General features: G+C 62.3%; 2 protein-coding genes across 4 annotated transcripts; one reads left to right on the top strand and one right to left on the bottom strand.

Annotated features, from left to right (window-relative positions):
* Positions 1–1,045: 1,045 nt before the first annotated feature.
* On the top strand, positions 1,046–6,316 carry VTN (vitronectin). The gene is made up of 9 exons (XM_023939228.2): positions 1,046–1,129; positions 2,780–2,922; positions 3,359–3,478; positions 3,928–4,212; positions 4,319–4,458; positions 4,711–4,867; positions 4,968–5,117; positions 5,679–5,954; positions 6,132–6,316. Exons 2-9 carry the CDS (start codon positions 2,796–2,798, stop codon positions 6,248–6,250), a joined length of 1,374 nt encoding a protein of 457 aa, XP_023794996.1. The 5' UTR covers positions 1,046–1,129; positions 2,780–2,795; the 3' UTR covers positions 6,251–6,316.
* On the bottom strand, positions 5,381–10,729 carry LOC111937755 (kinesin-like protein KIF12). Of its 3 annotated transcripts, none has more exons than XM_086859335.1 (16): positions 10,574–10,729; positions 10,012–10,279; positions 9,809–9,930; positions 9,582–9,657; positions 9,327–9,461; positions 9,118–9,253; positions 8,787–8,878; positions 8,425–8,560; positions 8,220–8,338; positions 8,004–8,108; positions 7,659–7,918; positions 7,301–7,484; positions 7,111–7,209; positions 6,906–7,039; positions 6,673–6,809; positions 5,381–6,539 (listed from the first exon to the last, which is right to left on the bottom strand). In XM_086859335.1, the coding sequence occupies exons 3-16, from the start codon at positions 9,838–9,840 to the stop codon at positions 6,475–6,477; spliced, it is 1,710 nt and encodes a 569-aa protein (XP_086715461.1). In that variant the 5' UTR covers positions 9,841–9,930; positions 10,012–10,279; positions 10,574–10,729; the 3' UTR covers positions 5,381–6,474. The 3 variants fall into 3 exon arrangements, with proteins under 3 accessions (XP_086715461.1, XP_023794994.2, XP_023794995.2); XM_023939226.2 differs by lacking the exon at positions 10,574–10,729 and having other exon boundaries at positions 10,012–10,090; positions 10,214–10,508; XM_023939227.2 differs by lacking the exon at positions 10,574–10,729 and having other exon boundaries at positions 6,379–6,539; positions 7,301–7,427; positions 10,012–10,090; positions 10,214–10,508.
* Between the last annotated feature and the right edge of the window lie 391 nt (positions 10,730–11,120).

Below are 11,120 nucleotides of genomic sequence, written 5' to 3'. Positions count from 1 at the left end.
CCCGCTGCAGATCCCCCCTGACCCTCCCTCCGCCAGCCCCGCAAGGGATCAACAGAAGCGGGGATGTAGCACTTGGGGGGGGCCGTGATGGGCTTGGCAGTGCCGGGATAATGGCTTTTCCAACCTAAATTTGTGATTGTGATTTGTTATTGTGGCCTTTCAGTGCTTAAACAGAGCTCATTAAAAAAAAAAAAAAAAAAATGGGAGGGGGAAGTGAATTTTTACACAAAGATACCGATAGGACAAGGGGGAAAGGTTTTAAAATAAAAAATTAGAGATTTATATTAGATACTAGGAGAAAAATTTTACTTGTGAAGTAACTTATTCAGGGAAGCTGTGGATGTCCCAGCCCTGCGTGTCCAAGGCCAGGTTAACAGGGCATGGAGCGACCTGGTCTAGTGGGACGTGACAGGATTTGGAACCAGACAATCTTTCATTTTCAACCCAAAGCATTCTATTCCACAGCTCTCCCTGTCCAGCCTGAGCTGGGGCTTGTCCTGCTGTCCCCATGGCCCACATCCCCCCATTGTGCCCGAGCTGCTGCTGCGGTGTCACTTCCACGGCAGGCAGGGACCCCCAGGCTGATTTTGTGGGACATTTCTTCAGGAGCCTCTGTGAGCAGCCAGGGGGCACAGGGTGGAGGTAAAGGGGACCAGGCACTGCGGTGGTCACGGTGGGGCTGTGACCACCACCCTGGCACAGTGTTTCGAACCCGTTTGGTATCAGCAGGGAGCAAATACCCATTGCTTGGTGGAAATTCAGAGCAGCTCTTCTGGGTGGGCTCGGGATTTGCATGATAAAAGAAAGAGCAGAGGCAGCCTGGGCCTCTTTTGTTTTCTTTTTTCCAGGCCAGACGTGCTCAGGGCAGAAATGCTTAAATGCTTTGGGCATTTCTCGGTGTGCTGGGAGGAGCAGCTTAAATCCTTGACCCCAAAACCAGGTTGTTGCCAGGTCAGCCTGAGACTTAAATTCGAGTTGATGTTTGGATGTGACAGAGTCGCTCTTAATCCTCTCTGAATCCACTACGAGGGGACAGACAGAGGAAAGGGACATCATCCCACAAGGAGGGGACAGCAGACAAGGCACCCCGAGCAGCACAAAACTGCGGGAGAAGCTCGGCACAGAACCAGTAAGGATTTTCCTGATAAATTATTGTTACTCAGGGGTAACCACAGGGGCTGTTGCAGTGTAGAGCAGCAGGGGGTTTGCTGCCCGGGGAAAGCAGAATTCAAACCATTCCCTTTAGGCTTGTCCTGACTATCCCAGAGAGCTGTGCTTCGCTTTGCCTTTAGTTTTGCTTTGCTTTGGTTTTTGGGAGAGATTTCAGACCCAGCAGCCTGGAGTCTGGAACTGCAGCAGTTCCCAGCCTTGTCCTGGGGGGTCAGCCCCGTTTCCCGAGTTCTCCTCACTGGCTCTGCTCAGCCCTTGGCTGGAGGAGCTCCCCCGGGCCCCTTTATCCAACCAACCCCTCTCCTGGGATCTGCTCCTGGCAGGGAAGGGCTCACTGAGCTTTCATGGGCCCCTGGCTGGTGACTGGGAGCCTGGAGCAGCAGAAGGGAGCTTTGTCTCAGCTGATCAGCCAAAGCAGCTCAGACAATGCCCAGCCCTTCTCCCTTAGAGCTTCCTGCGAGCCTGAACCCTCGCAGGGCTGTTGTCCCCCAGGACTGGTTCAACAGGGACAGGACGAAGCTGTGCTGCAGCACTGAGCTGGGGCTGGCACTTGGGGACAGTGCCAGCCCTGCCACAGCTGAGGCCAGGGGACAAGGAGCGGGGTGAGGGCCACAGGAGAAGTTCTGCCCCAAAAGCCCATGTCTGGTAGCTGCCCTCAGCTCCCCAGGGCTTCCAGGTGGAAATGCCTGTCTCAAAACCAAATAAAGCTCTTTCCAGCAAGATGCCAGCAGCAGACGATGCCAGGAACAGCCCGTGTCTGAGCTGGCAGAGGAGAAACCCCTGGAGAAGAGGGTGTTCTGCTCAGGTTTCTCTCCGCCACCCCAGACCTTGCATCTCTTAAAGCTGCACCACTCCTGCCCAAGGGCTGGGACAGATCCCACGGAGCTCCTGTCCCAGCTGAGATAGAAGAGACAGGATTGCTGCAGCCTCGTGTGCATTTGCTCCTTGCCCCTGATTAAATAAACATCCCAGAGATATCAGGAGCTGCCAAAAGAGCTGAATCAACATTAATTAGTAACCAAAAAGATTGGTTGGGAAGGGAATGATGGGAGCAAAATACACAGGCTTTTGTTTGCCTTCTGCAGTGAAAGCGCTGATGGCTCCTGCCCCCAGCCGCTCACCTCTGGCCTCTGGTCCCCACGCACAGAGGTGGCACCTGCCCCATCCCAGGTCACCCTGCCTTGAGGCTCTCCAGGTCTGTTCCCAGCCTTGACACTGAGAAAACTGAGATCCCAAGAACAAGCCCTCCAAAATGGTCATATTTTGGGCAAGTGTAAGCCCAGGGCTTTCCCCTTTGTCTTCTGAGCATCGCTCCCCTGTCTCATCTCATTTGGGCTTTTGTCTTTGCCAAAACAAGGCTGGGAAACAGCTGGTTGCTTTGAAATAAGTGTGGCAGGGCCTTAAAAGTGGTTCCTGACTGTCCTTCTGCTGTCCCTCCCCACTCTCTGAACAGTGCCCAACCTCCTGGTGCTCACACTCCTGGCAGCCCTGTCCCCCTCCAGACATCCCCGGTTCAGCGTGGACTGTGGGGGAAGCTGGGTGGGAGATCATCTCTGCCCCTTTTCCCCTGCTCCGACCTTGGGCTGTTTGCTTTCTCCCTCCGGGGCAGGCTGAGCAAACAGTGGATGCTGGGGCTGTGCTGTGCTCCAGCCCGCACAGTCGCAGGAGGGCTGTGCTGCCGGACACCCAGGATGAGGCTGCTCTTCCCTGCCCTCGTGCTGGCCCTGCTCGCTGCCAGCCATGCTGCAGAAGGTGAGCTTCAGCCTGCCAGCCCCTTGCCAGGTGCTCTGGGGATGGAGCAAGAGTGGCTCCTGGGCCGGGTGGGGAGGATGGTGACCGTGGCCACGCTGGCTGTTCCCTGCAGGATGGGGGTACGCTTATTTCAAACCGAGTGGGCAGCACACGGGTGCCAGGGGTGCCTTGGCAAATCCCTGCCTGTCCCACAGCTGGGCTGCCAGCACCGAGCTGTGACCATGGCACAGCCCAATCCGTGGCTCCCATCCCAGCAGGACCTGAGTGGGAGCTGCTGTAGCCCCTGGTGATGGAGTTGACCATGAAGAGGTGGGGTATCCTCAACCAGGACATCCCCAAATTTGTTCTCCCCCGTGGGGCTGGGCTGGGGGGGAGGCATGGGCCCCACTGCCCCACTCCACATCACTCCTCCTGAGCTGTGGGGTGGCTTTTGCAGACTCCTGCGAGGGCCGCTGTGAAGAAGGCTTTGATGCAGGGCACAAGTGCCAGTGTGACACCCTCTGTGTGTACTACCAGAGCTGCTGCAGCGACTACTCCACCGTCTGCAAAGCCAAAGGTACTGTCCCCACGGCCACCCTCCTGGCCAGGGCACAGGGGGAACGAGCTGTGGGTGCACCACAGCGTGGGGTCTGTGCTCGGTCAGCTCTGCTCTCACCTGTGTCCATGGGGTGAGGTCAGCACCAGGATTTGCTGTAGCTCCTCACCATATGGGCCGTGGGATCCATGCTAATTGGATATATTGGATAGAAGGAAAAACGTCTTCACTGAAAGGGTGTTCAGGCATTGGAATAGGCCCAGGTGGAATCACCATCCCTGGAAGTGTTCTAAAAATCTGTATTTCTGGCACGGGGGACATGGTTGGCAGTGCTGGGTTAAATAGGACTTGATGATCTTAGAGGGCTTTTCCAACCTTCGTGTCTCCATGATTCTATAAATCTCTATTGCCTGGGAGGGAGCATCTCCTGCACCCAAACCAGGTGGGAACCAGCCTGCTCCCTCCTGCAGTGACCCGGGGAGATGTCTTTGCCTTGCCGGAGGACGACTACCTGGACTACAACCTCACCGTCGACTTTCCCACGGACGAGGTGCCCGTGGCAGACCCCACAGAGCTGCCCACATCCCCAGTGCTGGTGGAAACCACCCCAGAGAGCAAGCCAACCCCTGGGGGGACACTGCCAGAGCAGCCTGACCCCACCACAGATGGGTCTGGGGAGCCTGAGGAGCTGTGCAGTGGGAAACCTTTCGATGCCTTCACCGACCTGAAGAACGGCTCCCTTTACGCTTTCCGAGGTACTTTGGGGACCTTCCCCAGGCACGTGGGACATGCTGCCATGCTGTCACCCTGTGCTGGTGTCTGCAGTCCCTCCTGCTGCCCCTACCTCTCCTCTCTTCTCAGGGAAGTACTTCTATGAGCTGGACAAGACCAGTGTGAGGCCTGGCTACCCCAAGCTCATCAGTGATGTCTGGGGCATCGAGGGCCCCATCGATGCAGCCTTCACACGCATCAACTGCCAGGGCAAGACTTACCTCTTCAAGGTGGGCTGCAGGGCTGGGGGTACCCCCAGGGTGGCCAGCACAGCCCCCCAACCCACCCTATATCCCCTTCTGGCACCTTCCATGCACCCACACACACACAAGTGGTTGCCAGATATCCCAAATCCCTGTGGTTGTTCTGGGACCCCCAAGCAACCACAGCCTCATGATGGGGCTCCCCAGCATCCACTCGCTCCTCCTGGCAGACTCGTGGCTGGGGGATGTTGTAACCCCTCTCTGCCCCCCACTCCCCAGGGCACCCAGTACTGGCGCTTTGATGACGGAGCTCTGGACCCTGGGTACCCACGGGACATCTCCGAGGGCTTTGAGGGCATCCCCAACAACGTGGACGCAGCGTTCGCCCTCCCTGCCCACAGCTACCACGGCAATGAGAGAGTCTACTTCTTCAAGGGTAAGGGGCCTGCTCCTGGCAGAGCCTGGCACCATTGGGCACAGGCTGGACACCCCTCCAGTGCTTGGCCCCCACTAACACCCTGCTCATCCTCTCCTAGACAAGTACTACTGGTCCTACGACTTTGCCCAGCAGCCCACGCAGGCCGACTGCGAGAAGTCCTCCCCCTCCACGGTGTTCAAGCACTACGCCTTCATGAACCGGGACAGCTGGGAGGATGTGTTCCAGCTCCTCTTTGGCAGCAGGATGCGTAAGGGCTGGGCCAGCCCCGGGGGAAGGGTCCCAACAGCGGGCACTGACAGGGCACGAGGCATGCAGACACACAGGGAGGAGGGAGCGATGCCTGGAAGCATAGATGGGCAGGATGAGCTATCAGGGCAGGATGAGCCATCACATCCTGCCCAGGCCACGCACAGAAACCCCCCAGGCATCTCCCACAGCATCCCAAATCCCACCCTCACAGCCCTTACGCTCCACATTACCAAACCCATCAGCAGCTGCCTCACACCATGGTGTCACTGCTGGGGACTGTTTATTATCACTGGAGCTGGAGCTGGCACAGGAAAACCCCAGCCTGGGCAGGGGGAATGAAAGATGGAGAGGAGGAGAAGGGGGCTCAGCAGCACAAGGCTGACCCCAGCCGAGGGAGTGGGGAGCCGCTCCTGTGTCACTCACACGTGCCATCCAGGCTGGCATCCTCTGGAGCATTCCTGTGGGTCTCGGAGCGGGTGCTGGGTGTTCTCTGTGGGGCTGGGCCCAGCTCACCCCACACGCTGCTGCCCCTCTCACCCACCCTCTGCTCCCTTTGCAGCCGGGGCGAGCGGGCCGAGGTACATCAGCCGGGACTGGCGGGGGCTGCCCAGCCGGCTGGACGCTGCCATGGCCGGCCGCATTTACGTGGCCTCCAGCCAGCCCCGGAGGAGGAAGTCTCGCCGCCAGCGCAAGAGGTACAACCACCACCACCGGTCACTGAATTTGGGATTCTGGAGCTGGCTGCAAAATGACCCCGACTCAGCAGGTGTTGAAAGTGATGGGCTGTCGGGCTCCACGTGTGAGATGCTCCAGAGTGTCTACTTCTTTGTAGGAGGTGAGTCTGTCAGGATCTAGGAATGATGTAGGATCAGGGCTGCCGGGCCACGGGGAGAGCTCCTCTCTCTCTGCAGTGTCCCAGGGCTCTGGGATGCAGTGGGAAGGTGCTGGCAGTGAGGCCTGGCAGCTCCCCAGAGCTGGGGACAGTCCTGACAGCCACGTCCTCTTCTCCTAGACAAGTACTACCGTGTCAACCTGCGCACCAAGCGTGTGGACCTGGTGCGGCCACGCTATCCCCGCTCCATCGCCCAGTACTGGCTGGACTGCCCCCAGCCTACAGAGGAGAGCGCCTGATGGGATCCCTGGAGCCACCAGCAGCACAGGCCCAGCTAGACAGAAATAAACTGTGAGAGCCATGCAGGCTGGGGAGCTCTTTCTGTCCTTCTGTCCAACCGTTGTGCCGTGGTTTGCGCAGTCCTTGCGGTCCGAGATCCCATGTCCCCGAGGGCTGTGGTTGTTCCCCCCAGTCTGTGCCAGATCCCTGATGCTGGCCCCATCCATGCTGTGCCTGTGGCAGCTCAGATCTGCTCTGCCAGCCAGTCCAACGCCTCTTCCCACTGGAGGAGAGGGACGGTGCCGGCGGCTGCCGGTGGGGAGCAGCAGGGTCAGGTCTCCATCTCCCCCAGCATCATTCCACAGCCCCATGTGTGAATGGCTGTGCAGGGATGGGTGCCCATCCAAGGCCCTGCCTGGCCTCCCACCACTGCACTCCTCACCTCTGGGCTCTGGCAATCCTGGCCACGGTGGGGCTGAAGGGATGACCCTTCCCTCGGGGCTGGGAACGCGCTCAGGGCCTGGCAGCTCCTGGTGCAGTGGGTGCTGCTGGGACAAGCTCCTGCTCCTGCCATGGCTCCTGCCATGAGGACACGTGAACAAACCCTCACCTACTGTCTCACCACCCCCTGAAACTCCAGGGAATTGCAGCTGATGCCCAAGGAGTGGCTCTCACCGCTTCCTCTGGTGGGGCTGGGGGTGTCCTTGGGGCTGATGGGAGCCAGGCAGAGCTGTGTCCTGTCCAGGTGACAGCAGACCAGCACTTCCCTTGGGGGGGACTGGCTGTGGTATGGGGGGCTCTGGCAGCACCTGGGGGTGAGCAGAGCAGTCGAGGTGGCTGTGCCACACCTGTGCCACCCCCTCCAGAGAGACCCCTGTACCTGGAACACGGTGGCATCAGCTGGCACACATGGTGGCATCACAGGGCAGCACTGTGGGCACCCTTGGCAGCTGGGATGGCTGGAGGCAGGAGGGAGCTTCTGCAAGAGGGGACAGCAGTGGGTGGGTGGTCTGTGCATCCTCACTCTGCCGTGGGCAGGATGACTGCAGACGCCAGCCCCCCACGCTCACCGGCAGCCGGGGGACAGAGCTGGGTGTCGTGCCGGGCCGCCGGTGCCTCACCGAGCGCCTGGGGGGGACACGGAGGGTGCGGGCACTCCGGAGCAGGGGCTGGCTGTCACAGCAGCTGCGGCTGACTCTGTGGGATGGGCCAGCTGGGATGTCACCTCTGAGCTCTGGGGACAGATGGGGCTGCCTGGGGAGCAGTGAGGAAGCCTGGCAGGGCATTGGCAGCCTCCGGAGCCCTGCCCAGCCTCACGGAGTCCCTGAGGAAGGCTGGTTGGTGCAGGGTGCTGCCCAGCCAGGGGCTTTGGCTGCCCTGTCAGCCCCTCGATCCCCTATTCAGGGGTCCCACACAAGCCTCCCGTACCTCATCTGCTCGTTCTCCACCACGAAGTCCCGCAGGAGACCGTAGAGGCTGGGCCAGGCTGGGGTTCCCTCTGGTGGGAGCTGCCCTGCAGGGCCGTACCTGTCTCCCGAGTCCGCCCATGCTTTTGGAGGGTTCCCTGTCACCTCCCTGCTCCTCAAAGGCACTCTGGGCAGGCACAGCTGCTGGCGCAGGGAGAGGTTTTCCAGCTGCAGGGCATGGATTTCTTGCTCCAAGGTTTGTAGCAGCTTCTCCCGGGACACCTGGCAGGGGTGGGGGGATAAAGGGGTGAGTCAGGGGGGTCCCAGCGGGGCAGAGGGGCTCAGAGGGGTTCTCTGTCTGCGATACCCTGCTGGCCAGGGGTCTGGTGGTGACCCTCCGTGCACGGCTGGCGTAGTGCAGCGTGCTCAGAGTCTCTGAGAGGCAGCGCGAGGACGGGGAGATGCAGGCGACCTGCCAAGGAGGAAGAGACGCAGGTGGACTGTCATCCAGAGGGTCACCATCCTTTTCCAGCCCTCCCCTTCACGGGGTGAGACCCCTGCCCAGCCTCCTCCACGGTTTTACCATCAGGGTGATGCCCGAGCCGCCCAGGGAGCGAGCCAGCAGCCGGGTGAGCTTGCTGTCCCGGTAGGGGATGTGCGTTCGCTTCCCTCGGGGCTTGGCCAGCAGGGAGATGCAGTGTCCTGTCGGAGGATGAGCCACAAAGGATGTGACAGGGCTCTGGCGGGGGCCAGCAGGGCTCTCCCAGGGCGGGTCCATCAGCTCTTACCCAGCGCCAGGAGGCTGCGGTTGATGCTGTTGGCTTCCACGGAGAGCTCCCCGCTGGAGCCGGTCTCCTTCACCCGCTCGCTGCCAGCCAGGTCCACGAAGCACAGCGTGCCCTGCTTGCTGGGGCAGGCGCTGGCCTGGAGAAACCACGTTGGAGGGTGATGCTTTGGCCCCCGTCACCCCTCCTCCATGGCCCACAGCACTGTCCCCACTCCTGCATCTTGGACAGGATTCCCGGCTGCTCACTCCAGCCCCACTCGTGTATCCTTGAGGAGAGCGTGCCCCCCACACCGTGGGGCTGTTTGCACCCCGGCTGTGAGCGCGGAGCCCCCCAGCCCCCCCGGGAGCAGGATGCGCGCTCACGGCTCGGCTGCGGATGTGGATGGTCAGGAGAGCGTGGCTGCGGCTCGAGTGCCTGTTGAGGGCATGTGCCGAGGTCCGGCGCCTCTGGGATCCTGCCGGGGGAGGAGATGATCGTACGACACCTCACATCCCAACGCCACAGCATCCACTGCCCACCACCCCCTGCCACACACGAGCCTGTCCCGGCTCTGCAGCAGGACGGGGAGCTGCTCCTCTCGGCTGCCATCAGAGCACAACCAGCCCTTGGGGCATCTCTGTGGGGGCTGAATCCTCCCATGCCGGGTCTAGCACGCCCTTAACGTGTCCCAGCCCTGTGCCTGTGGCTCAGCACCTTGCAGGAGCAGGCTGACGATGGCCTCCAGGCTCTCGAATTCCACATTGAGCTGGTTCTCCACGTAGAAGCCGCGGGTTTTGCTCCAGCGCAGGGGCAGGGCGCACGGTGGCCCCGGGCTCAGCAGGTCCCGGATCTGCGGAGATGGAAGGCACCGGGGGAGCGGGGGTGCCACCAGGGCCGGAGCCGGCGGCTGGGCAGGCATTTACCTGTTCGTTGTAGATCTCCAGGTAGGAAGCGCTGAGAGCCAGGTCAGAACCACGGCTGCGGCTCTGATCCAGGAGGCAGGTGAAGGACCTCTGCATCAGCCCCAGCAGGGCCGGGGACGCCGGCTGGGTCTCGCTCTGCAGAGATGGCAGGATGGTGAGCGGTCACATCGGGCACCCACCTGCTCCCAGAGCCCATGACCGGGTGGGAAGAGCTCATCCCACGACCAGGGGCAGGTCAGATGGTCAGCGTTGTACCTGGGCGAGGGGTCCCATCAGGGTGTAGGTTTTCCCCGAGCCGGTCTGCCCGAAGGCAAATACGGTGCAGGAGAAGCTGTGGGAGATGCTGAGCGTCAGGCACGGGCGCAGGCGGTGGCACAGCGATGCCACCTCCCGACACAGCCCCGGCAGTGCAAAGACGCCGGAAAGGCCCGGCCTGGGGCGGACGGAGGGTTTGGGTCTGTGGGGGCCTCTCCGGGACTCACCCGTCTGTGGCCAGCTCCACCAGCTGCCTCATCCCGCTGCCCTCGAACACAGCCTCCTGCGAGGCGCCGGCGTCGAACACGGCGCTGAAGCCGAAGGTGGCATCGTGCCTGGCCGCGCTTACCTGGCCGTGGGGACAGCGGCGGCTCAGAGGGTGCCGCAGCCCTCCCCGACCCCGACACCCCGACGGGGAGGTGGCACTTACGTGCACGGCGCCGTCACCGAGGCTGTGCACAACTTGCTGGTCCCCTCTCCGCGTCTCCGTGCAGGTCAGCGGCCGGACCCTAACGGTGGGGTGTGGATGGGGACACAGACGTGTCGCTGCATGGGGACCCTGGGGAGCCCTGCTGTGACCTCGTCCCAGGCAGGGAGGTTCCTTTCGTCTGAGCCCTTTCGTCTCCCCTTACCTTAACACCACTCTCAGACGCGTCTCTCTGCCTTCCACGGGGCCCTCCCGCTCCTCTCCAGGACTCCTTTGGGGGACAGAGGGCAGCAGGGTGGTGGGTGCTCCCAGCTCTGGGGTCTGCCCTCGGGACCCCCGGTCATGCTGCGCTCGCACCGTCCTCCCACCTCCACTGTGCCCCGAGGCCTGGCAGGGGACCGAGCTCACTGTCCCCGCCATGTCGCCGCAGAAGGACGGTCCTGTCCCCCCCAGGCTTTTTGGGGCGCCACCCGCCGCTGCCTGTATCAGTCGGGCAGTCACTGCCCAAGTCCTGCTGCTCCAGGACGGGGTGTCCCTTGTCTCTTCTGTCTCCCCGAAAACTTACGGTCTCTCCTGGCCTCGTGGGAGCGTTCTGGGCCGGGGGTCCGGCTGGGGGTCCCCGCCCCGCTCCCCCTCTGGTTCCATGCGCCCCCCAGCACCCGGTGCTCGGGGTGCCCGCGGCGCCCGGCCGGTCCCGGCGGGAGCCACCCTCAGCCGGCCCCGGCTGCCCCGCACAACCGGTACCACCGCTCCGGTTAAACATTGACCGGTGCCAGCCCTGCGGGAGAGCGGCGGTCGCAAGGCGGGGGAGGGGGCGCAAGGGGCGGGTGGCAGGTGGGTCCCCGAGCCCTGGGATCCTCACGATCCCCACCGTGCCCCGACGGCGGCACGGGGGAGACCTGTACGAGCAGCTGGTGGGGCTACTGGTCCCCGGGGATGCTGGGGAGTCAGTCGGGGCTGTCGGGGCTCTGCCATCGGGGGCGCGGAGCTGGGACAGGCACCGGGAGCCCTTGGGAAGGGTTGGGGCGGGGGGGACAGCACCGCCCGCTCGGGGCGGTCCCAGCCCGCCGGGGGGGACCGGGGGGAGATAAAAGCCGGGGCGGCGGAGGGCC

Source organism: Cyanistes caeruleus, chromosome 21 (genome assembly GCF_971803275.1).
Source record: "Cyanistes caeruleus chromosome 21, bCyaCae1.hap1.1, whole genome shotgun sequence".
Classification (NCBI taxonomy): domain Eukaryota; kingdom Metazoa; phylum Chordata; class Aves; order Passeriformes; family Paridae; genus Cyanistes; species Cyanistes caeruleus.
The sequence above is the reverse complement of the archived record's forward strand: the minus strand, read 5'-3'. Positions and strand labels throughout refer to the sequence as shown.